General features: G+C 36.7%; 1 protein-coding gene across 4 annotated transcripts in view; it reads left to right on the forward strand.

Annotated features, from left to right (window-relative positions):
• NR1H4 (nuclear receptor subfamily 1 group H member 4) overlaps positions 1–27,579 on the forward strand; it is a 76,727-nt gene that overhangs the window by 44,040 nt on the left and 5,108 nt on the right. For 3 of the 4 annotated variants that reach the window (XM_081311583.1, XM_081311582.1, XM_081311585.1), the window contains 5 exons: positions 4,813–4,965; positions 7,283–7,416; positions 8,797–8,895; positions 9,237–9,336; positions 15,364–15,510. In XM_081311583.1, coding sequence (XP_081167709.1) covers positions 4,813–4,965; positions 7,283–7,416; positions 8,797–8,895; positions 9,237–9,336; positions 15,364–15,510 — 633 coding nt within the window. The remainder of the gene's footprint in view (positions 1–4,812; positions 4,966–7,282; positions 7,417–8,796; positions 8,896–9,236; positions 9,337–15,363; positions 15,511–27,579) is intronic. The other variant, XM_081311584.1, reaches the window with a different exon arrangement.

Genomic DNA, 27,579 nt, shown 5'->3' on the forward strand with positions numbered 1-27,579 from the left:
TTAAGAGCGCAAAGTCTGAATAGAGACTATTAGGGTTCAAATTCAGCTGTAGCATTTGCTATCTGTAGGACATTGCGCAAATTAGCCTCTGTGTAACTCATTCTCTTTTATAAAAGAGATTATAATAACATATATCTCTCTCTGGATTGTTAAGAATTTTAAATGAATTGCTATATGCAAAGTATCTAGGACAGTGTCACAAAATAAGTGCTATATAAGTTGAGATAGACTAGCTGTACTGAAGCCATATTGAATGTAAAGATCTCTCATTACTCAGCTGTGTTTGTTCTTGTTTCGAATGCTTACAGACCTTGAAGTTTTGAAACATTAAGCAATATTTTACTAAGTTCAAAGTAATGGGTAGCTTAAGTACCAGTGACTACTGGTGTCAATCACTGGTGGCTGGCATGTGTGTGTGTATGTACACATATATTTGCATGACTTGGGAATAGAGTGTGGTCTGTGTGCTCCCAGAAAAACACGGGTCTAAATCTGTAGAATTAAGGGATCCCAGTAAAAGCACCATCCTGTAGTTATTCTGCTACCCCAGGGATTCCCCTAGTGCTACACATTCCCCAGATGGCAAAGCCAACCATGTCTACTCCTCTTTTATTACCAGGAAGGCTCTGTTCTTCTGTGAATTTCCTTTCCATTCATTTCCAAATGAGTTTTCTGATATGAGCATTGTTGAATATGCACAAGAAAGAGCAAGATAGAGGCAGTGGTATGAGTGTGGCTAGATTTGCATAAGTATAAATACAGTATATGTATCCATATTTAAATGATATAATGATAATATTGTGTTGCCATCTCAGAATGAAAGCTAATTAATTCAGCTATTGAGATGATAATGATTTCTTTCTCAGTTAATACCAGAGTTTAAAACACACACACACACACACACACACACACAAAAAAAAAAAAAAAAAAAAAAAAAAACCCTGCAGAATTGTTCTATGCACCATTCCTTTGACTCATCTTGGAATAAGGAGTTTTGTTCTGTTAACTATTGAGCTGTCTATCAGTATCTATGACAGTTTTAAAGGGAATCATTCCTGGGAGGAGCTGAAGTTTAGTACGATGAAGACTGAATCATGAAGGTTAGGTTGTTCACTGAGCTCATGATTTGATACAAGGGAAAATGGGTCTATTTTTTCAGTCTCTTTTAAAATGCATTCTTTGGTATTTGCACTGTCAGTATCAATCCTGATCTGAAGCACAAAGTCTTTTTTTAGACTTTATTTGGCTGGATTTGACATTTAAGAAAACGTTATACCTCTCTCCTACTGAAATTTACACCAGCTGACAAATTCACAAGCAAGTCTATGACTTTTTTAACCTTGACATGTCTAACTTTTCTTCAGCCTCTGTTTTCATAGTAAGTTACCAAAGTCTAGAGTGTTCTCTCCGTGTCCTGCTTTCTATCCTCTCCCAATCCAGTTCAGGCATCTATCACCTCTTATCTCATGATGGTAGTCATCCTGACTTCCTAGTCTCCTCTCTCCAAGCTTTCTAGCTTCAGGGATTCTTCCCTGCTTGCAGGTTAGGTTATACCTCCCTGTCCATCTCTTTAATGACTGCTCTCTATTCGGTGAAGACTCAACTCCTTTGCTTGGCCTTTAAGAGAATTTAATCACATTCTTTCCCCTTACATCCTCTAACCATCTCTCACTAGTGCCTCCACACTCTACCCTTCTACCATGTTCCAAGTTCCTTGGAATTTCTGAAACACCCTTACTTTGCCCATTTCCCAGAATGTCTTTTCTCCCCCTTGGTTCATGTTTCAAAGTCCCACCTATTCTCCAAGGCCTTTCTCAAATCCCTACTTCTCTGATTCCCCCTACTTGGAATTAATTAGGGTCACTTTAAGCCCATGTAATGCCTTTTCCTCCAGACACTTATTTTTCAGTGTTGGGAAATCATCATATTATACTTACTTTATGATAGCAATTTTTTTGCCTGCTTCTGAAAAATTGTCATGATAAATATGCAAATTTCCATGTAATTTGCAATGTAATTGCTGCCCCTCTTCCCTAAACACGACACAACCTTTACAAGCATATGTCATGCCACTGAAATAATCACTTTTGCTTCCATAGGTCAATAATTTATTATTTAATTGGTTATCTAATCAGTCTATCTTGTATTATGCTGTGAATTTACTTCTTCACCACCCCACTAAGTTGGAATCTGAAGATAGCAATGTCTTTTTCATCTTGTTATCTCCCAGGACAGAGCATGTGTTAACTTTCTCTTATGACCCAAGGGAGGCAATCTTAGTAGACTTGTTAGGACTATGAACTTTATAGAGTATGACCTCCTGGGTTTGAACCCTCCCAGTCCACTGATTAAACGTGATCATGACCAAGGAATTTATTAACTTCTTTGTACCTTTTTTCCTTCATTTATAATATGGGAGGATGTAATATCATCTTCATCATAAAATTTATATAAAAATTAAATACCGAAATGGAGGTAAAGTGGCCAGAACAATAGCTAGTAAATACTTAATAAATGTTAGAAATTATTCTAACAGTCTGCTAAAATATGAGGTACTCTTGTCTCAGTTATGACATGAAGACACTGGTTGCTACATTCAATAGCGAGCCCATCTTGTAGAAATTTCACAGTGGATATTCAAGGACCAGTTAAACATCTCACTTATTTTGAGTATAAAAATAAATCAGCAGTTGGAAATTATAGAAAGGTCTTATAATATTTTTTAAGACAGAGAGAGAGAATTTTTTAATATTTATTTTTTAGTTTTCGGTGGACACAACATCTTTATTTTATTTTTATGTGGTGCTGAGGATCAAACCCAGCACCCCGCGCATGCCAGGTGAGCGCGCTACCACTTGAGCCACATCCACAGCCCCTCTTAAAATATTTTGAAGCATGCAATTAGTGTTCTATGAATCTTTCATCCCCATAGCAAAGGTGCCACAACTGGTATGTATAGTACCTTTGTGAGAATTAGAAAAATGTGTCCCTTCCTTGGCAAAATATATACATAAAGACATCCTGCTTCCCCAGGCCCAGAGAAAGTATCTACAACAGGATCATTTGAGAATATTGTTGCATCCCTCCTGAAACTGAGGGATGTAAGGGTTGGTGTCTATCATTTACCTGAGAAATTGAAAGGCAGGTGGCTGACCATTTATGGATAAGTGGGAGAGATTTATCTGTTCCATAGAGTTTGTTGGGTCAGAGAAGTCAGCATTAGATTATCGTAAGTCCATGCCAAGAGTACCACAGAGTTAGGCCTCAGTATAACCAGTGTGGAGTGAACTGCCAAATTGCTAGATGCTGGAGAAGGGAATACAAGCCGTGGGACAGAATATAAACTTATTTGCTCTGATCAAGGAAGTACCGAAGAAAGCATCCCAATGATAGAAGGAGCTCTTTAGAGAACCCAACCCAAGGAAGAAGAATCAACTTTAAAACTTGTTAAGGATAACCAGCTTATGACACTACAGTACTTCTCACTCTCCACAGATGATATATGTTCCATGACCCCCAATAGATGCCTGAAAACATGGATAGTACCAGACTCTATGTGCACTATACATAACATGCCTGTGGTAAAGTTCAATTTATAAATTGGGCATAGGAAGGTATTGCCAACAATAACTAATAATAAAATATAACAATTATAACAATATCCTGTAATAAAAGTTAAGTGAATGTAGTCTCTTTCTCAAATGCCACTGGGTGGGGTAGTATATAGGGTGGATATGATAGCCAAGGGCTGAGTCACATACTGAGTGGCATGAAATGAAACTGCAAGATTTCGTCACACCACTCAGAACAGCATGCGATCTGAAACTTGTGAGTTGTTTATTTCTGAAATTTTCCATTAATACTTTCAGACTGTGGTTGATCACGGGTAACCAAAACCTCAGGAAGTGAAACTGTGGATAAGAGTACAGGACTGTGTACCAAGCAATTAAGCATTTTCTTGTCACTTCTCCCTTGCCTCCCACAATCTTCTCTCTCTTCACCAATCCCCCCGACACTGGAGGTGTCAGAAACTGTGGTTAACCAGATAGAGGAAAATAGGAGAAGTGGGACATGGGGAAAAGGAGAAGCAAGAGATGAAGGCAGTCACACTTCTTTTCTGACTCTACCCATCTTAACCGTAACAGGCTGAAGCTGTGCTCCAGTTTCTCAGGGGAGACATTTGCTTTTAAATCAAGGTTGGCATTTTTATTATTATGACAGACTGGCAACGTAGTAACATGAATGCAACTTTCTCCCTAACTGCTTGATAAACACCAAAACACTTTCCCAGACTTGGATCATTGCTCTCTTCCTGTCCTGACTTCTCCATCCAAGACTGACCATTCTCTGTGTCTGCTGGGCTCCACCGTAGCCTCCAGGTAGAACCTGTGCAATGCATAATTTCGTGTGTTTAATTTTGGGTATGTCTTTGCTTTCAGTCAACCTTTACACTCTTGGAATTGAGGGATGAATTTTTTTGCTTAGAGAGCACAAGTACCAACACTCGCTGGCATAAAATTGTCCCTCGATAAAGATCTATGAAAGTAATTCATCATGCCATACGAACTGCTAGTTTTCTAAGAGAGACTATAATTCAAACTTGTCTTTATTTTTTTGAGAGGTAAATTAAAAAACAGCAACCTTCTTAACACGGTGTAATTGAAAGTACCTTTTGTTATAGGGGTACTCAAGGAGTGCCTGGGTGCTGGCTCTCCAGCAGCTCATGAGAAAACATTCTGGCATCTCTGGCTCCAGATGTGTTTTCCTGAGTGGTTAGGGGCCTTTTGACATTCTTCAGTGTTTCTTCCACAGGTTTCTTCAGGAGAAGCATTACCAAAAATGCTGTGTACAAGTGTAAAAATGGGGGCAACTGTGTGATGGATATGTACATGCGAAGGAAGTGCCAGGAATGTCGGCTAAGGAAGTGCAAAGAGATGGGAATGTTGGCTGAATGTATGTATACAGGTATTCACTTCAAGCAATTAAATTCCACTAAAAATCTCTTAAGGAGGCAGATGCCAGGTAAAAATCATATCGCAAGAATGATACTTCACATATTAAAGAGGGGATCTGCTGAGCCATTTAAGTTCTTGAAAAGGGCCATGAACCACTGAAATTGTCCAAACTGTCATCTAAAGAGCATCTTGTTCACCTGAAAGAAATGACTGTTGTTTGTTGTTCTTTGTTGTAAGGAACTATACATGGAGTGAAGTGTCTTTAACATGCAGTTAAAATAACATGCTTTAATATGCTACAAAGAATGACAGTCTGAAAGTCTCCTCCAAATTTGATTTTAATCTACTCCTTCTTTATTACTTAATTAACATAAAATTTATAGTTGTGGGAAAAAAGTAAGAATGCTTCATAGGGTATAGCCACCTCTGAATGGTCTAAATAGAGTTTTAAACCAAGTCATTTTATTAAGAATCCATTTTCTCCTAGTGCAGCTTTGAACCAATTTGTATAGGTTTACACAGGAAATTAACTACCCTGAGTTTTAATATAATTTTGTCCTTCAATCTGATAAAGAGACACTGTATTAACTGCTGGCTTTGTGAGGGACCGAGATCTTCATCAAAAACTGGAATGCATGTTAGTATATAACATAATTAATTTTTCATTCTGCAAATGCTACAGAGCACTCAGATTCTGAGATATGTCCTGTTCCTCCTCAAAACACAAACAGACAAACAAATGTCACCAAGGGGACGATGGCATTCAGGGAGGGAATGCCACATGAAATAAAAGCCTGCGGAAGGTGACTCCAGTTCTATTGTTCCCAAATAGTACAGGCAACTGGGATGGACCCAGAAAAATAATGTATGCAGGAGAAGGGAAAATAGGTCTGTGTAAATAATCCAGCTCTAGGTGGATGAAAGTTTTATAGTGGCTGATCCCAATCTTATTTTAGCATACATGAAACAAGATCCTGAACAGGGGCTGCTGCTGGAATCCAATCTTGCAATGGAAATAGTTTGATACTGCGTGGTTCATGTTGCTCATCACTTAAATATGAACTTGTTCCAGTTGAAGCTCCAAAGACATTTTGCATGAGTCCCTCTATAAAAGTCTATAATAACATTTACGAACACAAACTTTTTCAGTAACAGATATAGATATTTCATAAATCTATAAAATAAATTTCCTGCACAAAGAACATTCTGGAACTTCATTTTCATTAACACTGAGAGAAGAGTAAATAAACTTAAGTGGGAACATGGAAGATTGTTCTACATTATTTTTTATAGCTTTGTTTAAGTGTAAATCAGTGATGATATTGTATGAGCATTTAAAACAATTTTTTTTTCAGGCATCTTGCTTGATAGATTTCTATCACAATAAAAAATACTTGAGATCATTTAACTTATAAAGAGAAAAGGCTTATTTTGGGTCACAGTTTTGGAGGTTCCAGTTCATGATCTGTGGGACTCATTGCTTTTAGGCCTCTGGTTGGGGTACCCAATGGCAGCGGTGGAGAGGCAGGCGGAAGAAATTGCTCACCTCGTGACCAGAAATCAAAAGAGAGAGAGGGAGGAAAGGGCCCCACAAGCCCCCTTGACGGCACACTCCCAGTACCCTAAGGACCTTCCTCTGGGCCCCACTTCCTAAGGTTCCACTGCCTCCCAAGGGCACATACTAGAGACCCAGCCTTTAACACCTGGGTCTTCTGGGGACATTTAACACCCAAACTATAGCATTTCTTGAGTTATTTTAATACTTAACTATAATTTCAATAATTTATATAGCTATAGAAATTGATAAGATTTTGTTTTCCTAAAGGATGTTAATATTTGTTTTACTCAACAAGTTTAAATGTGAAAAATATACTTCTTATGGCATAGTATATAACATGTATCAAAATAATATTAATCTTATGTTTTGAATTAAGGGCTTTCCAGATCCCCTAGATTAGGAATAGGGAGATTGTCATTCACCTTTTTATTGATCATCTTGCATTGTATATAATGCTTTAATATCACAAATTCTTTATATAAAAGCCATCATTAAAAAATGATTTGATTACACTTAATCTATAAAAAAATACGAGGTAGATATTATTTGCATTTTACAGATGAAGAAATTGAGATTCACGGAGGTTAAACTTCTTATTCAAGGTCAAGTCTTTAAATCTCAGCCTTCTCTTTTTAAATATCTGAAGAGCTGGAATTAGTTTCTTGCCAAGTTGCACAGATTGTCTGAGCCAACCATGCAACTATTTCATGACCACACACCTAACAGAACTTTCTGTGATTGATAAAGTCCCTATGTTCATTTTTTTCAGGCTTGTTAACTGAAATTCAGTGTAAATCTAAACGACTGAGAAAAAATGTGAAGCAGTATGCAGATCAGACCATTAATGAGGACAGCGAAGGACGGGACTTGCGACAAGTGACCTCAACGACTAAGTCATGCAGGGTAATAACATGCAGTGGTGTCTGCCAAAGCCAGCAGGAGCCTAGTGATCTGGCTGGGAGACTCAGATTAGAGCCATAGCCACAGCAGAATTCCCATTTCCATTTTGCATTAAAATGGATCCCTTCTTTTGTTTTTAATCAAGAGAAAAATACATGCTTTGTTGAAAAATTCAAATAACAGCAATGTATAAGGTGAAAAGTGAAAGTTTTTATCCTGAAAAGGGCCAAAGAAAATTTCGTCCATTTTAAAAAATTTTTAGTTGTAGTTGGACACAATACCTTTATTTTATTCATATATTTTTATGAGGTGCTAAGGATCGAACCCAGGGTCTTGCACGAGCAAGGTGAGCGCTCTACCGCTGAGCCACAACCCCAGCCCCAATTTCGTCCATTTTTACTTTTAAAAAATATATTATCTTGCATTCATTTTGGAAAAAAATAATTTTATAGAAAAATATTATTCTTTTTAAAAATTTTTTAAATATTTATTTTTTAGTTATAGGTGGAAACAATATCAATATTTTATTTTTATGTGGTAATGAGGATTGAACCCAGTGCCTCACGCATGCTAGGTGAGCGCTCAACCTCTGAGCCACAACCCCAGCCCCCCAAAATATTATTCTTCCCTAGTGTTTCATCAGCAACACTTTTTGGTATAAGGAAACAAAGAGTTGACACAATTATTCATATTCCTTAAAAGATGCTATCAGGAGGGAAAGAAATGTTTGAGATCTGAATTGTCCTGATTGACAACTCTCTGTTTTGGGGCTCAGCAAACCTTTTCCCCCCTGTTAAGTGCCAGATTATTTGAGGATTTTGTCACATGGTCTCTATCACAACTATTTGACTCTTTCATTTTAGTGCAAAACCAGCATAGACAATATATCAACAAAACAGCATGGCCATGTTTCAATAAAACTTTATTTACCAAAGTAGGTAGTTTGGTCCATGAGCCAGTTTGTCAACCTCTGCATATAGAATAATATGCTTAGCTGGAGTCTCCATTTTACATGCAGGAACATTTTCTTACTTTTGATTAAACCTTGAACTTCTCCTGACCTTCAATGTGAAGGGACTTAATAGGTTTTCATGTGCACACTATTAGTTATTCTTAAGAAATACATGAAAAGCATATTTTGTTATACATATTTTCTAGATAGGAAAAAGAGTAACTTGAAACAAATGTAAGGAAGAATGATATTGCCTGCCCCAAGACCCACAAAAAGCTCTTAATTACACACTATATTAAGCTTCATAGTTCCTGCTGTACTTAGGGCATTTCTCAATACTTTGCTATCAGTTCACTCCAAGTGAATGCACATATTGTAACAATGACTTATAACTGCCCTCCCTAACACCTTTTATTTTCTTGCCAGTGTAGGAGAAAAATGAACTCACCCCAGATCAACAGAATCTTCTACATTATATTATGGATTCATATAGCAAACAGAGGATGCCTCAGGAAATCACAAATAAAATTGTATGTATAATATTTGAAAATATATTTCTTTAAAGTTAATGTTTTCTGGAGCTTTTATTACCTTGGATGTGAAATTTTTATATGGGTATGTTACTTGAAATAATTCAAACTAAAAATTTAAGTTCTATATTTAAACTTTTAGCAGCATTAAGCAATTAAAAAGGAAGAAGTCACACATCTATCTTGTTAATAGTAATTGCTCTCCAAAGATCTGAGAAATATGAGCTGGGTTTTGACATTTTATTATCTCAATTTTGTTTTCCTTTAGTCTAATGATTTTATATTGATTTATCCTTTTTTCTATCTATTTATTAATCATTTGCTTTTTTCTTAAAATTTAGTTAAAGGAAGAATTCAGTGCAGAAGAAAATTTTCTCATTTTAACAGAAATGGCTACCACTCATGTACAGATTCTTGTAGAATTCACAAAAAAACTTCCAGGTAGTATTTTTTAAATAATAAAAGTTAATATTTATTGAGTGTTTATTTGCCACAGATTATATTGATCACTTTAGATATAATGGGTTGGTTTTTTTTTTTTAAGTCTCAAACATTCCTGTGGGATCAGATCTTTTATCACTATTACTGTTGGCAGGTACCTTTACAGGTAGTCACTTCTCTGCTATGCTGTATAATATTCTTGTGACACTGAGTGGGGCAGATATGTTCATTGTGTAATGAGAATCATCTCACATCCTATTCGTATATAACCATTATAGACATGAAAAGTTAGAGTTATAAAGGATATTTAATATCGCTTATAAAGATTCTTCCAAATCAATAGAAATTGGGACTTTGTAAATTTGTCATTCATCCACTTATTCATCCAATAAGTAATTGTTGATACTTACTTTGTAAGTATCTAAATGCTTAGCTGCTTAGCTATTACCTTCAAGAAAAGTGGTTACAGGCTATTAAAACATGCGCGCATACACACATACACACAAAATGAGCTGTTAGAACAGAAAGGGAATTACTCATTGTGTCTGAGAAAGACAGGGAGACTTCAGAGAGAATTATATTTGTGTTGAATAGAAAACAAAGGAGGTTTTCAGTTGGCATGGAGAGGAGCTTTCCAAGTTGAGAGATCTTATGAGAAGGTAATGAGGCAATAACAAGAACACGATTGTTAGAGATGGGAGAGAAAATTCAGTGTGACAATAGCATGATGTCTGTGATGGACTCCTTCATTTGACAGTAAAGCAAGTTGGTACAGATGACAAGGACCTAACTAAGGAATTTAATCCTTGTCCCCCCTGGGTGATGAAGACATTTTGATGGCTTCTCATTTTGAAGAAAGGGAAATGATAAAATTTTTCTTGTACGAAGGTGGTTTTATCAGGGTCATAAAAGATGGATTTGAATAGGAAGGAATGGGAGCTGAGAGGACCAGCTAGTAGGCTATTGCACAAGACCTGTCAAGAGGGCTTGAAATAAAGCAATAACAGTGGGAGAGGGAAGAGGAACAAAATGAAGACAGATGCAAAATGACAGGACTTGGTGAACAGTGTACATGTTAGGTAAAGGCTATCAACAGTCCTGTCTGTGATGCCAGCACAGAAACTAGAATGCAGGAGTCTTATCTTCTAGCCTAAAATTCTTTCTGCTGCATTATCAGTGCCCTCTAATCTAATCAGTTGAAATTGTTCCAGTGTTTTAAATTAAGAAAAAATTTTTAGTGTATCAGAATCCCTGGTTTTAAAGAGTGCAATAGATACCTTGCAAAACTCTGTAATGTAAATTACTGCTATTCTGTCATAAGATTTTAATTTGGTATGTTAATTTGCCTTCTTTTTGTCAGCATTATGCTATTATTTTATTAAATGTGTCACAGGCAGAAGTCTACATAAAACTAATAAAATGTGGGGAGAAAGTTCTTGCTATCATTGAAACATTTGTATTCTCTCATTTCTTTGTTAGCAATGAAAGATAAACTTAATTTGCTATAGCTAATGAATTCAAAGGCGATCTTTTTTTTATTGTTGGTCATTCAAAACATTACATAGTTCTTAATATATCATATTTCACAGTTTGATTCAAGTGGGTTATGAACTCCCATTTTTACCCCGTATACAGATTGCTGTATCACATCAGTTACACTTCCATTGATTTACATATTGCCATTCTAGTGTCTGATGTATTCTGCTGTCTATCCTATTCTCTACTATCCCCCCTCCCCTCCCCTCCCCTCCCCTCCCCATTTCTCTCTCTACCCCCTCTACTGTAAATCATTTCTTCCACTTGTATTATTCTTCTCTTACCCCTCATTTCCTCTTATATGTAATTTTGTAAAACCCTGAGGATCACCTTCCATTTCCATGCGATTTCCCTTCTCACTCCCTTTCCCTCCCACCTCTCATCCCTGTTTAATGTTAATCTTCTTCTCAAGCTCTTCATCCCTACCCTGTCCTTGGTTACTCCCCTTATATCAAAGCAGTCATTTGGCATTTGTTTTTTAAGGATTGGCTAGCTTCACTTAGCATAATCTGCTCTAATGCCATCCATTTCCCTCCAAATTCTATGATTTCGTCATTTTTTAATGCAGAGTAATACTCCATTGTGTATAAATGCCACATTTTTTATCCATTCATCTATTGAAGGGCATCTAGGTTGGTTCCACAATCTTGCTGTTGTGAATTGTGCTGCTATGAACATCGATGTAGCAGTGTCCCTGTAGCATGCTCTTATTAGGTCTTTAGGGAATAGACCGAGAAGGGGAATAGCTGGGTCAAATGGTGGTTCCATTCCCAGCTTTCCAAGAAATCTCCATACTGCTTTCCAAATTGGCTGCACCAATTTGCAGTCCCACCAACAATGAACAAGTGTACCCTTTTCCCTGCATCCTCTCCAGCACTTGTTGTTGTTGGACTTCATAATGGCTGCCAATCTTACTGGAGTGAGATGGTATCTTAGGGTGGTTTTGATTTGCATTTCTCTGACTGCTAGCGATGGTGAGCATTTTTTCATGTACTTATTAATTGATTGTATGTCCTCCTCTGAGAAGTGTCTGTTCAGGTCCTTGGCCCATTTGTTGATTGGGTTATTTATTATCTTATTGTCTAATTTTTTGAGTTCTTTGTATACTCTGGATATTAGGGCTCTATCTGAAGTGTGTGGAGTAAAGATTTGTTCCCAGGATGTAGGCTCCCTGTTTACCTCTCTTATTGTTTCTTTTGCTGAGAAAAAACTTTTTAGTTTGAGTAAGTCCCATTTGTTGATTCTAGTTGTTAACTCTTGTGCTATGGGTGTCCTATTGAGGAATTTGGAGCCCGACCCCACAGTATGTAGATCATAGCCAACTTTTTCTTCTATCAGACGCCGTGTCTCTGATTTAATATCCAGCTCCTTGATCCATTTTGAGTTAACTTTTGTGCATGGCTAGAGAAAGGGATTCAGTTTCATTTTGATGCAAATGGATTTCCAGTTTTCCCAACACCATTTGTTGAAGATGCTATCCTTCCTCCATTGCATGCTTTTAGCCCCTTTATCAAATATAAGAAAGTTGTAGTTTTGTGGGTTGGTTTCTGTGTCCTCTATTCTGTACCATTGGTCCACCCGCCTGTTTTGGTACCAGTACCATGCTGTTTTTGTTACTATTGCTCTGTAGTATAGTTTGAAGTCTGGTATCGCTATACCGCCTGATTCACACTTCCTGCTTAGCATTGTTTTTGCTATTCTGGGTCTTTTATTATTCCATATGAATTACATGATTGTTTTATCTATTTCTACAAGAAATGCTGTTGGGATTTTGATTGGCATTGCATTGAACTTATAGAGAACTTTTGGTAATATCGCCATTTTGATGATGTTAGTTCTGCCTATCCATGAACAGGGTATATTTTTCCATTTTCTAAGGTCTTCTTATATATCTCTCTTTAGGGTTCTGTAGTTTTCATTGTATAAGTCTTTCACCTCTTTTGTTAGGTTGATTCCCAAGTATTTTATTTTTTGGGGGGATATTGTGAATGGAGTAGTTGTCCTCATTTCCGTTTCAGAGGATTTGTCGCTGATATACAGGAATGCATTTGATTTATGCGTGTTGATTTTATATCCTGCCACTTTGCTGAATTCATTTATTAGCTCTAATAGTTTCTTTGTAGACCCTTTTGGGTCTGCTAGGTATAGAATCATGTCATCTGCAAATAGTGATAATTTAAGTTCTTCTTTTCCTATTTTTATGCCTTTAGTTTCTTTCATCTGTCTAATTGCTCTGGCCAGTGTTTCGAGGACTATGTTGAACAGAAGTGGTGAGAGCGGGCATCCCTGTCTTGTACCAGATCTTAGAGGGAATGCCTTCAATTTTTCTCCATTCAGAATGATGCTGGCCTGTGGCTTATCATAGATTGCTTTTACAATGTTGAGGTATGACCCTGTTATCCCTAATTTTTCTAGAGTTCAAAGGCAATCTTGATCAAAAAACAGGATTACATAAAAGTTAAAACTGTGTGTGCTGGGAGGAGCTGAGAAAAGGAAAGAAATGTGATATTTTTGGTTATTTATGGGAAAGGATTTTTCAGTTCAAATGGTCAGTTGATCTTGAATCAAGAAATAATTGAAGACAAAGAAATCTTATTCATATAAAGGTAGCTTACGTGAAAGCAATGGCTATATGTTAACATTTCTTCAAAATTCTCAGTGCCTAGCCTAGTTCCTGAGGGAGAGTACATTTAATGTATATTCAATGAATAAAGCAGAAGGAAAACAATACAAATACAGGAGAAAATATGATGCAAAAAAAATAAACCCTCAAGAAGGAAAAATTATTTAAAAACAATTGCAGAAATTACAATGTTATTATATTCAACAATATAACATATATACTGAAAGGGTATTTTCAGAAGATTCCAGTTGAGTGTTTCCCTTTAGTTCCCTGAGCAGAGCCTGTGTCAGGCTCTGTCCAGGGTGCTGGAGACCCAGAGGGGAGTAGAGCATGGCTCCTCCTCTCAAAGGAGCTCTTGGATACTCAAAGATAATAATGGCATGTTTTTTATTTTTATTTATTTATTTATTTATTTATTTATTTATTTATTTATTTATTTATTTATTTATTTTGGTGGTATGTGGGATTGAACAGCCCAGGGGTGCTCTATCACTGAGCTACATCACCAGTCCTCTTAATTTTTATTTTGAATCAGGGTCTCACTAAATTGGTTAGACTGACCTTAACTTCTAATCTTTCTGCCTCAGCCTCCCAAATCACTGGAATTACAGTGTACGTGGCAGGATAATGACTCTTAATCGTTAGCATTGCTGTCTTCTTTAAATTTTGGTTGCAGTTTAATTCCCTCCTAAGCCATGTAGATCCTAATGGTATTAATTACCTCTATTAATGTGTGTGTGTGCGTGTGTGTGTGTGTGTGTGTGTGTGTACCAGCATGCACACAAATTTGTGTTTTTCCCTCTTTGATTCAATCATTCAATTATCCAACAAATAATTTTCAGGTACCTATGATGTGCCAGTCATTGTGGATACAACAGTAATAAAACAGATAAAAATCTGTGCCCAGAGAAGTTTATACTCCAATAGACATGGCAGACAATGAACAAATAAGCAAATAAACCTATAATATCATGTCGGGTGGTGGTAAGTTCTATGAACAGATATAAACCGGGTAGGGATTAGTGAGTGCTGGGGAGACTATTTTAGTAGGGTACCCTTAAAACAGAGATCTGATGGCACTGAGGAAGTAGAGCATGGATATATCAAGGAAGAGCATTCATCCCCAAGCAAATGCAGGCTCATGGGTTCATAGCAGAACCAGGTTGTCAGTGTGGCTGATGCACAAAGAATGAAGGAAGAAGAAGAGAATGAGGTCATCGAGGGTGGTGGGACTTTACACACATGCCTGGATAAGGACTTTGCATTTTCCAGGTGGTTTTATATGCCTTCGGGCTGGTGATTTGTTCCTATATTTGTCTGTTTTCCTCTACTTTGTATGATAAGTCTTAAACTCAGAGAAGATACCTAAATTTGACTCTGATAGAATTTTGGTGGAGGAATGCTACTCGTTCTCTAAATTTTGACTAAAGACCCATGAATTGGCTGAATATTCTGGATATGCATTAACATTTTTTTTCTAGCTGTGGATGCTTTCATTCTTTAGAGTTGACTCTGCACAACTAAACTAATGACTCAAAGATAATCTGCCAGCCTCTTGTTTCTTAGGGTTGCTTCATTTGAATTGGTCTGTCTCAGGTATTTGGCATGGTCTTGACAATTCTTTTTGCTTAACTTGTCCAATAAATCTTACTTAATGAAGATAAAAATCAGCTTCTATTTTGGGGAGTACAAAAAATACTCAGTGGACTCAAGCTAAATATCCAATCACAAAGCAATTATAAAATTGCTTTATAGAAATGTTTTATCAACAGTGATGGTGGTGGTGATAAAATCTTAATATACATATAAAATGTGAAATATTATACAAACAACTCCTTGATTCTGATTTGATTATCATCTATACTCAGGATTTCAGACTTTGGACCATGAAGACCAAATTGCTTTGCTAAAAGGGTCTGCGGTTGAAGCTATGTTCCTCCGGTCAGCTGAGATTTTCAATAAGAAACTGCCAGCTGGACATGCTGACCTATTGGAAGAAAGAATTCGGAAGAGTGGTAAGTGATTTGATTAATGGTAAAGAGTTTGTTTATGCAACTAAACATTGGTATACCCCAGGAAGGTAGGCTCTTATCTGCCTTATGCAACATTATATGTCCATCATGCCTAGCATGAAGAATGGCATTAATAGATGGGTCTTTTGGAGTCTTGGTTCAAAAATCTGTTTTGTAATAGCAAAATACTAAAAATTTTCTCTTTACTGCATTAAGATGAGATGTTAAAGGAAGCCTTTTGAAAAGACTGAAAAATTAGTCTGATTAAAAAAAAATAACACAGAGGAGCTGAGTTTATTCATTACAGAAATATTTATTTATTCAAAAATTTCAGGTGAAATAGACTAGATTCCAGCTACTATTATCCAATTATCTGTCACTATTCAAAATAAAATAAGAAGCATTTTCAATGGCAATTTTTATATATAATTTACTGGGTTCCAGATTCTGTTCTAAATACTTTTTATATGATTTCATTAATTTTTTTATAAAACCCTCTGATATAAGTACTATTATTGTTTCTGTTTTTACAGATGAGGAAACTGAGATAGAGAGAAGTTAAATAACTTTCCCAGAGATGGATAGGAAATCTGACTTCAGAAGTCATGTGTCTTTTTCTTTTTCTTTTTGCAGTGGCAGAAGTTAAACTCAGGTCCTTGCATGTGCAAGCAAGCCATGCATCTTAATATCTATATCACACTACCTTTCAAGAGATGAAAAGAAATAATAGCACATGTAACTCAGTTTAACTTATTATGTAGTAATACTGTGACAGAGAGGATCAAGAAATATTGAGATGAGTTTCTAGAAATTCTGAGCAATTTGTCTTAGGAGAACCTTAAAATAGAATATGTTCTTATTTTCCTTAAGGACTTTATGTCTGAGTTGGGGGAGGAGGGCAAATGAGACGAGATGACTTCTCAAAATCTTATCATTCTGTGATTGGTTGGAATAAGTTTAAAGACTTTTGAAAGTATTTTAGAATAGAGATTGGAATGAGAGTGTTCAGACTATTCTGCATCTGTGATAGTGATATAAATAAGCTAATTGAAGTATCAAAAATTATTTTTTTAAAAGCTGTCTTTCCATAGTCATTATGTTTTCTCCTCTTGGTCAAAAACTGAAAATTTTTAAAAAATCCCTGTTCTGTGTTACTAAACACACACAAAACAAAACAAAATCTAGAAGTAGAATTACATCACCAGTAGAGTTTTAAAAAACATACCTTTTAAAGATGCATTGTTCTTACACATCCATTGATGTATTGGTTTAACAAATATTGAAGGGCAAGGTACCAAGGTGGCAGTGAAGAGAAGAGTTGAACATATTGCTTCTCTATGAAGTTTATCATCTAGTGGAAAGAGATGACCCATATATAGTTAAAATAGAATGTGAAAGAGAAGAGTTGAGAGAGAGATTACTTCTAGTTGAGAAGCTTTCTAGTCTAGAAAGGTTTCCTTAGCACTTAAGCGAGGCCTTGAATGAAATTTGATTTGGATGACCAGGGTGGAGACTGAGGAGAGAAGGACCAGTGTGGGTAAAGGAATTGACCTAGAAAGCTCTCAGGACATGTGTATGAATAAGAGGGAGATGCCAAGTTGGTTGGATGAAGGGTAACAGTGAAAGAAACAAGAAGGGGAGAAGGAGGCAGAATCAGAGGGTTGAGGGATTTGAATGTTGAGCTAAACATTTTGTTATTTTCTAAGTCATGGAGAGACATTTAATTTTTCTTTTTAAGCAGAGGGAGAATTCAGAACCAAGTTTTACAAGTCTTCTAGCAGTGCTAGTATAGATTGGGAGACACTTGTAAGGAGGCAAGAGGTTTGAAGGGTCTGACCCTGATGCTAGGAAAAAAGGAGAGAAGGGAACAGATCTGAGGATATAGTGTCTCATCTTTTCACCCTTTGTGTTGTCAAGAAACATAGATTGTAGTCCATATTTCTAAAGTGTAGATTAAGGCCCAGAACAGGTAGGAGATAAAAAATCTATCAGATTTTATTTGCCAAATAAATGTCAAGTGATAGATGTTATCACCTATTTGTACTGGATCTTAATTTAAATGTGTGTGTGTGTGTGTGTGTGTGTGTGTGTGTGTGTGTGTGTCCAGGCTAAGGGGAAGGAGTTGAATCAGCTAACCTCCAGGACACCATTCTGTTCTACATTTCTTACCACTTTTCTTCTCTTAAACAATTCAATTTTTCTGATTGGTAGTTGACCAACTATTTAAGCATTCTGATTTTAAAGCTGCAATCAGTTATAGACAGTTCAACCTAGGAAGGAATTAAAGGATATGAGCTGAATTTTCATGTGTATGAATTTAAGTATTAGTTTAGGCTACTGAATATAAATAGATGATTTCTCTTTTGTAGAAAACTGTGACTTTCACCTGTGATGGATAAAAACCTCATTTGCTTAACTCAGCCGTTTATTAGGTTCTGGCTTCCTTGACTGTGGCAGGGCTCTCTTTAAAAAACTCCATGAGTCAAATCTAAGTTATAAATTAAACAATAATGGATGATGACTAATGTGGAAAAATATTACTCATTTTATACAGAGGCCTCTTTAACTCTCAAAGGATCCTACTGTAGTTAATGTGTGTTTGGATTCCAGAGATGCTGGTGATTACGAATACTGACTGGTATCTGGCTTGAATCTAAGCTCCAATACTTATTTATTGTGTTCCCCCCACCCCAACACACTTTTCCTTAAAGTTATTGAATTAGACCCTGTAACTATTTGATCTTTTTGAAGTCATGTCTAACTGTATTATTTGTTCTTCACCTTGCCTGTGTTTTGATATTACAAACTTCATAAGGCAAGGTCTGCCTCTTCTTGAGTCAGTATTTTATCCCAGGCACCTAACACATGCTTTCCTGAATAGGTGCTCAGCAAATATCCCTTGAATGAATGAACGAATGAATGAATGAGTGAGTGGAGACTTGTCTGCAGCTGCCTGGTCCATTAATAGACTTTTCAAGTGGTTCTTCCCTTAGGGTCAGAGATATTGATATCCCAAACTGACAACTAAATAATAAAAAATCATTTTTTTCCAGACCTTTCCTGTAGCAATTTTGGGAATAGATACCTCTTTTGCATTTGAGTGTAAGCAAAAGAAAGTGTTTGGGCACAGGAGCTCTCTGTGTTCTCTCTTTCCTCCTCTTCCAAGATGAGTCACTGAAACTTGATTCAGGTGCCAGGCAATGAACATGGGTATAATTTCTGCCATACAAACGGAAGTGGTTTGATGAGAGGGCATCTGACGGGGAATTGCCCAGCAGCTTTTTCATCGCTCTCTCTTCTGGGTGCTCAGCTCCCATTTTCTTTTCTTTGCCTGTTCCTGTCAGATCTTTTGGCTCCTGAGCTAAGTCAGGGGGTGCCATTTCTTTCTTTCTTTTTTTTTTTTCAATATTTGTTTTAGTTGTAGGTGGACTCGATAACCTTTATTTTATTTTTTTTTATGTGGTGCTGAGGATCAAACCCAGTGCCTCAAGCATGCTAGGCAAGCGCTCTACCGCTGAGCCACAACCCCAGCCCAGGTGGTGCCATTTCTATAATGACCTCCGCGCGGGGACTGGGTTCCTTCCCCAACTCAGCTGAGGTGGGGAAAATCTCTCCCACTGTGACTGAACTGAGAGCAGCAGTGGCAGCAGCAGCAACAACAATAACAACACAGTTTTCCAAAAAGGTTTACTGAAATACTTAGAGATGTTTACAAAAGGTATGCCTTCAATAATGAATGGATCCGTTAATTATAGTGTTAATTATATCCGTTAATTATAGCACCTACTATATGTCAGACTTTATTTTAGATGTGTGATCTTTGGGACCTACAAGAAGCTGATAGAACTCGTGATGCTCAGTCACTGGCTGGGAGGAGACTGGTGTCAGTGTGTCCTAAAAGTCACGGGGGCACCAGCTGGAGGTTATCATTCTACAATGCTCCTAGTATGAGCTCCTAAAGGGAGAACTGAGTGGAGCATCTTCATGGCCAATGTCATGCTTCACAACAATATCTAATTGGCCCTTCATAACATTTTGAGGCTGGATATTATGAATCCTCTTACCGACCTAGATCCTGTTTATACCAATTACTTTCTTCCTTCAAAATCTCCATCCTAGCCATTTTTTCCCCTCTGACATTATCCTTAACTCTCAACTCATTGCTTTTATTGATTCAATAATATTTTGCTCCAAAACAACCTCCACTCAGTGACTGTCCATCTACCAACCCCCCAGCCATTGACTCTGACCTCAGTTGCTTCAGGACCTAAGATTAGGATTCATGGTCCATCAATCTGATCACTTCCTTGGGTCATTCACTGGATATCTTCAACTCCTTGCCTTTTTGTCCCCATCCCTGACTGAACACAACTCTCCACCTACTCTGCCTGGACCTGAGAACTATGGCAACATGATTTGGCTTGCTTTATGTCACTGATCACACCCTTCAAGTAGGCCTCAGACTCTGCATCTATTTCTCTTCTCTAGGCAATTCACTCCAGTTGATTGGGGAGCTTCCACCTTATACTTTTTCTCTTTTCAGACTTCCAGCATTCCTCCCTCTCCATTCTCAGCTGATGACCTTGTTGGGAGAAGGTAGATTTAAGAACAGGCCAAAGGAATTTGGACTCAAGGAAGTTCTGTCATGCTTAAAGGAAAAGGGACTCCCCAGCTTCGTCAATATGTCAGAATGGGGATTAGATGCAGCATAGGGATCCCCAGAGGTTCCCGAGTCTGGGCCAGGGATGAGCCTACTGGGGAACATGGAGTGGTTCTAGCTATGAAGACACACAAGCTTCAAGGACTAAGGTCAGGCAGGTGTTTATATCTAGGCTTCTTTGAATTCTGGCTACCCTGTGTTTCTGGAGCTTCTCTCCAATACATCAACAGGAAAAAATAATTATCATATTCCTCCCTTTATCAAATTGAGCACTTTTCAAAGACCTATTCTTTAAAAAAATTATTTGTTAATTTTAGTTACATATGGCAGTATAATGTATTTTGACATCATACATTCATGGAATATAATTTCACATTTTTGTGACTGTACATGATGTGGAGTTACACTGATTGTGAATTCACATGTGAACATGGGAAAGTCATGTCTGATTCATTCTACTGTCTTTCCTATTCCCATCCCCCTCTCCTTCTTCATTCTCTTTGTCTAATCCAATGACTTCTACTTCCCCACACCTCCACTTATTGTGAGTTAGCATTCACATGTCAGAGAGAACATTAGCTTGGTTTTGGGGGATTTACTTATTTTATGTAGCATGATAGTCTCCAGTTCCATCCACTTACCAGCAAATGCCATAATTTCATTCTTTTTATGACTGAGTAATATTCCATTGTGTGTATATATATATATATATATATATATATATATATATATATATATATATATATATAATATTTTCTTTATCCATTCATCTGTTGGAGGGCACCTAGGTTGGTCCCATAGCTTAAGCTATTGTGAATTGAGCTGCTATAAACATTGATGTGGTCAGAGGCCTAGTTTTTTGCCTGAAGAACATTTCTAAGTGATGATTAATTATAGAGATGACTGACATTCTCTTAAGAATGCCTGAAGAACAGTAAAACCCTTCTAATTCACATCATCATTGTAGATACACCTCCTCATACTTCTGAGGTTGTTGATATATCAGCCTTCTTCTCCCTCCATGAGCCCCACATCAGTTCAGAATCCCATCATTTCCATTCGCCCCATTCAGTATGGTATCTGTCTAGTAACAGTGGAATATGGTTTCCTCTGGGACCTGCATTCATTGATTGACTCACTCATGTTTTTGCAAGACAATTTTTTTGAGTGTTGCTATGGCCGGGTACACTGGGGATACAAAGATCAATAAGATACAGATAAAGTCATGATTCTAAAGGACTTCATCTCCTTTGGGGAAATAGAAAAAGAAATAATTACAACAGTCATGTAAAATTTATGTTAGAGGTTTGGCTTTCATAACAGAGACTAAAAATAGAGAGAGCTGAAGCAAAATAGACACTATCTTGCAATGATGTGGGTGTAAGGAGAACAGAGGTGATAGGTCAGCTTCAGAGGGTCTTTCTGGGTCATTGCTTAGCCATGAAAGGCACTGACTTCACCCTAAGATTCAAAATAACTTCCTTCTCCTCCTCCTCCTCCTCCTCCTCCTCCTTCTCCTCCTCCCCCTTCTTCTTCTTCTTTTTGGTACATTCACATAACAAACAGTAGAGAGGGCAAGGGAGAAAAGAACGGCACATCCTCCCTGTGAGAGAATGACCCAGAAGCTGTACATGTGATTCTGACATTCCCTTAGCAAGACCTTCTTCATCACATCTAAATTCAACGAAGCCATGTGCCCAGACAAAAATGTTATTTTTGCACAATGACACAGTGGTTCTCTAATGTGGATGATTGTCCCAAAATCCACACTCAGAGGACATTGGCGATCTTGAGATATTTTTGGAGGCACTATGACAGTAGGTAGAGGCCAGGAATGCTCAACATCCTATAGTACACAGCATTGCCCCCGCCCCCATAAAGAATGATCTCGTCCAAAATGTCGATAGTGCCAAGACTGAGAAACTCTGCTCTAAAAGAAGAAAATGGATGTTGGGGGCAGTTTAGCAATGTCTTCTATGTGATGATTCCAGCAGCAAATATTTGTGAAAATATGCAGTAATTGGATACCTTATGAGAGTTTTCTATTCATTTCTTGAGTTGTCAAGAAAGAAACAGAATCACTATGTTATTCTATTAGATGTCACATATAACATTGCACTCTGATATAATATTTCTATAATATAAAAATAGTGCAAATAATATAGAAATAGTGAATGACTATCCATGTATAGAATTTACAAGTGCTTTGATGTTTTAGACAACAATATTATTAAATGGAAGATGTAGAAAGTGCTAGATTACTGAGGGCATTGAATGCCACCAAAGTAGTTTAATTTAGTTCTCACACAGTGGACAGCCTTGGTAATACTCTGAGCATATATGACATGACCATCGCTATACCACAGGAGCTCTTTCTAGCTTGAAGATTTGAATGAAGATTTGGAGGTATTGAGACTACAAGTAGGGAGGCCTATAAAGAGACTAATGTAATATATAAGTGGGAAATCATGATGTTCTTCCAGGTTTAACATATATACTCATAAAAAAACCCCAAAAAACTTTGCTCTCCTGTCATAAGTTTCAGAACTTGTGATTCTTTAGGTTTCAGAAAAGATCAAGAATTCAGTTTTCTACAATATAATCTGTACAAATAAATATGCATGCATTATGGTTTCTACCTGGAATGTTCCCCTCCCCTGAAGCTTAGATTTGGCCACCAATGCAGCAATGTGCAGAGGTTGGGTTTTTGAGAAGCGATTGGATCATGAAAGCTCTAACCTCATCAATGACTAATACATTTGATGGATTAATAATTGGAATGAACCACTGGGGGGAGATGGAAACTGTAGTCAGGTGGGGCATGTTTGGAGGAAGTAGGTCACTAGGGATGTGCTCTTGGGGTCTGTATCTGATCCCTGGCCCCTTCCTTGCGCTCCTCCTGCCCCACCTTTCCATCACGATGTTTCTATCTTGGAGTCACCTAGTCCACAGACTGAAACCTCTGAAATCATGATCCAAAATGAATCTTTCCTCTTCTAAGTTGTTTGTGTCAGGTATTTCTGCCACAGCAATGAAAAGTTGACTAACACAGCAAGTCTCTAGTTCATAATAAGATCTTTTCCCCAAATATCAACCACATATTGTGACAATAAAACCATCCAAACTCACGTGCTGCTTCATATTTTATTATCCACAATGCTGTTTCTTCTATTTATTAATATTTATGAATTTTCTTCCCCCGTCCATGGATTTTCAGAACACTACCTCTTCCACATACTACATAAAAGCCTGATCTTGCACGGTGACCTTTCAGAAATTTTCATTCTTATGCTAATGTAACATGTTCTTATTTCTATTGTATGTTTAATTCTAGAATAACACAACCTCTCAAAGTTCCCCTGTTTATGCCTGCAGAACTCTTTAAAGAATAAAATGTGAATTTTCTCTCCTCATTCTTCAAATTCATACTCTTTTGTTTTCTATTATTCCATTTCACTTACATACACAAAGATACTGTCTCATGAGATGCTTTTACTTAATGAGAGTTACAGTTTTTGTTTATGTTAATGGAAGCTTCAGAACATATATATGACATAATCTGTGGTTGGATTGTTTTTACACTATTGTGCAGCAATGATTTCATTCCTAATGGACTGTTATAATGCAAACTAGGTTTTTAAGCTAGAATTTTTAATAAAAATAGGAATAATCAAAAATGATGCCATAAAACACAATAGTGATTACACTGAACGGATTTACTTTTTAACAGTAAGGAAATTAGCAATAACCTCTTATGGAACAAAGCAAGTTTTTTCTGTTCTTTTCAAATATAAATAACTCCTAAATTTTATAGGCTTTCCCCCTTTTTTTAGGCCCCCCAATAGACATAAATGAAGTATTCAGTTCAGAGAGTATTATTCAGGAATACACAATCATCTTGTTGGTACTGCCAGTGGCTCCTGTAGGTGGGTGTCAGATTCGTATTTTATAGAATGGGAAATGGACTTAGAGAGGCTGGATAACTTGCCCAAGGTCCTACAGCTCATAGTAGAGTTCAGGAAGTGACTGCGGGTGTTCTATTTGCAAGTCCAGTTCCTTAACTACACGCTGCACCTGTCACTCACCAAGGTCTAATACAGACCCGCAAATCAGCTCCTGCCTTTCAATTGAGATGGAAAGTATAAGCAGCAGCTAACAATGTCAGATTGCTTTTAAATAAATGATAAAATAAATAGAGACAATGAGGTCAGAGAAAGAAGATATTAGAGAGATGAAGTTATAGCTAGTTAGTAGTACTATATACTAAAATATACTGTGCCTGTTTTTCTGTTCTTTAAATATGTGTATGTGTGTGTATAATTTTACTGCTTTAGGCTTTGTAACATACACAAGCAAAAATAATAAAAAGAATTAAAAATATCCCAAGAAGCAGCAGTAATCTGATGATCAGTTCAAATACTGTCTTTCAAAGAAAGGTTGGAAATATAAAGGAACAAATGAGAAAATATAAGAAAGGTAAAATGCTTAAAGTTTAGAATTCTTACTATTTTAATTTGAAAGTGATCACATGATAATTTTGACAATGGACAACTTGGAGTTCAATTATAGGAAAAATTTTTCTTTCAAATGGACAGGAAGTATTAAAGGAATATGAATTGGTATTCATTGTTCCTTAGCTGTATTCCCCAAAGTCCTTTGTACTTGCTCATTTTTGGACATCATGTATTTATTTATGCATCTGTCTCTTCTGTTAATCTGTTAATTGCTTGAGGACTTTATATTCCTAGCACTACCACCGTGCCTGGGACATAACAGGCATACAAATACTGGTGAAGTTTGTTAGAATGAATCTTAAACCTGACAGTCCAAACGTTGGCAACTCCAAGTACCAGTAAGGCCTAATACAAAGAATGTCATTTATTAACTATTTTAAATGAAATATTTTATATTTATAGTAGGTTTTTTTAAAAAAATTGCTAATGCAATGACAGCAGTTTTTATTTTTTTTTAGGACTAAGAGTGTGGCACAAATGACTCACTGGATAATTTTGCAGATGGAACTTTTCTTAGCACCTCAAGAATGTTCCTATTGTCCTAATGACATCTCTTGCCCAATCACATTTCACAGCTATGTCATCTTTGTCACAAGGAACCAACAAAACACAATACTTCCAAATTTAACAAGTATTTATTAATCTCTTGCCACATCTCCACAAAGATGATATTATTAGAGATACAGGGATGAATAAGAAACATCTATGGAGTAGCCATTATGGACCAGGCACATTCCAGGCACTGGAGATGCAGTAATTGGTTCCTGCTCTTATACAATATATATATATGGTGTTTTATACACCAGTAGAAAAGAGAGATACAAATTGTAATAGGTATCATAGAATTGAACATGGAAAGTAAAGCAACTAATTCTGCTTCACTGTTGAACTTGGCTTTGGAACAATGGGTAGGGTGCTTTACCCTAACAAGGACCCTGTATTATGTTTCAGGGGACAAAATATGAAGACATAAAACATGTTTCTCACTTATTAGGGGAGATTCCTATTAAAATGCTGGTGGTTGAGGGTAACAGAAAAATCTAACCCAACATGGCCTTAAAAATAAGGAAATGTGTTAACTCAAATGAGGAAGGGTGGCAGCAGAATTGGTTAATCCAGGGGCTCTGCACATCACCAGAAACACAGCTCCTTTTCCTCTGCTAACCTTGGTGTGTTGGCTTCACTCTCAGGCAAGTTCTCCTCCTGGTTATCTAATGGCCACAGCAGTTCCAAGCTCCACAATGGCTAAAGGAAAGAGAGGAATGAGTCCCAAGGTTGGAAATCTCTCTAAGGAGCATCCCAGTAGAGATTTCCCCTTCCTGACTACACCAACCTCTGCTATGGGAAATGACTGTGGGTGGGAGCCAGGATCTCCCTCCACCTACTTGGTCATGAGGCTGGGCTGGGGAAGGTAGATATGTAGTGTAGGCAACAAACTGAATCACCTTTAGGAACCCAGAAGTTAGTTCAGAAGAAAGCCTTGGGAGGGCAAGAGTTTAGTCTGAAAGGAAAGCAGAAAGCAGAAAGCAGATACAACCTTGTATGTCATGTCAGATGCTTATGGGATGGCATCATTACTGAAAGAATTAAAAAATTACATAGGTCTGCAAAAAGCCTCATTTTTAACAAGGTGGGATCCTCAGTTAAAGTAAATCAAAAAGAGGTATTTACAAAACTGGAAATTAGTCTTGTATAATATGTATCCTTGTATATAATACACACTCACACATACAAATAAGCCACTTTTTTGTTGTTGTTGTGGTTCCTAATTAAGGCTAGGAAGTTAATTTGGAGACAAAAGACAATTCATTTTAAAATAAAGCAAGACAGTGTTAATTGTGTCAAATGGTTATTCTCTAAGAGAATATTTCTGATAATTGAATAATTAATTCATCCATCACAGAACTCTTTAAGGGAAAATAAATAAACTGGGGAGTAAAAATAGAAATTTTGTTGTTATTTTAACAATTTCAGAGTTTTTCATGGCAAAGTCTTGGCAACTGAGTTAGAAAATAGCCCCCTCTAGTGACCAAAAATCAACTAATTGGTCACAAGAGCAAAAACGAAGCAAATTTTAAGAAAGCAGTTAGGAAGTAGGAGGAAGCTGAAAAAACTGGAAAAGGCTGCCCCCTTCAGGATAATGTTGTCATTACATTTATTTTAGAAATCCCTGGTTCCTAAAATCTTGAAAACACACCCTTAGTTTTAGTGTGGTTAATGATTGTTGACTCTAATTTCCAAAGCACATTTATATTTGATTCATCCTATTGGAAAATTATTTTTTTAAGAACTGTATTATTGGTTTTCTACATTTTTCTATATTTATAATACTGGGCTTTTACAACTTGCACAAAATGTAACAATCATAATAAACATTTTAACTCAATTTTCCTCAAATAGTGTCAAGTATAATTAGATAGCTAATTGAAGTAACATTTTTGGAGGGTAAGTGGGGATTTAGAAAGACAAATGAACCAGGAAATTAGGTATTCAAAGATGATTTCTAAAAATTGGACATTTAAAAATCAGCTGCCTTGAATATCACTTCCAAATTGCATGTACTATTTAAGATTATGGCATAATCATGAATTATTATTTTAGGTAACTATGACTGATGGATAAAGTCCATACATGCTCAAGAGAGCATAAAGACAGCCATTTTTTGAAGATAGAAAAGAAAATCTTAGTGAGTAAAATTCAGATTTTAGTTTACCTTTAATATCTGGAAATCTTTTGAGGCAAATCACTGATCAGCTTATTTGTATTTCTTCTCCGTCATATACAGAATGATTTTCTTAAAAAAACACATAACTTTGTAAAGGTAAAAGTAAATTTAATTTAAGGCTAAAATGAACTAAGTTTAAGATGAACTAATGTGTGGATTCAGTTCACCTGAAT

Source organism: Spermophilus citellus (assembly GCF_964194105.1).
Source record: "Spermophilus citellus genome assembly, chromosome: 10".
NCBI classification, from domain to species: domain Eukaryota; kingdom Metazoa; phylum Chordata; class Mammalia; order Rodentia; family Sciuridae; genus Spermophilus; species Spermophilus citellus.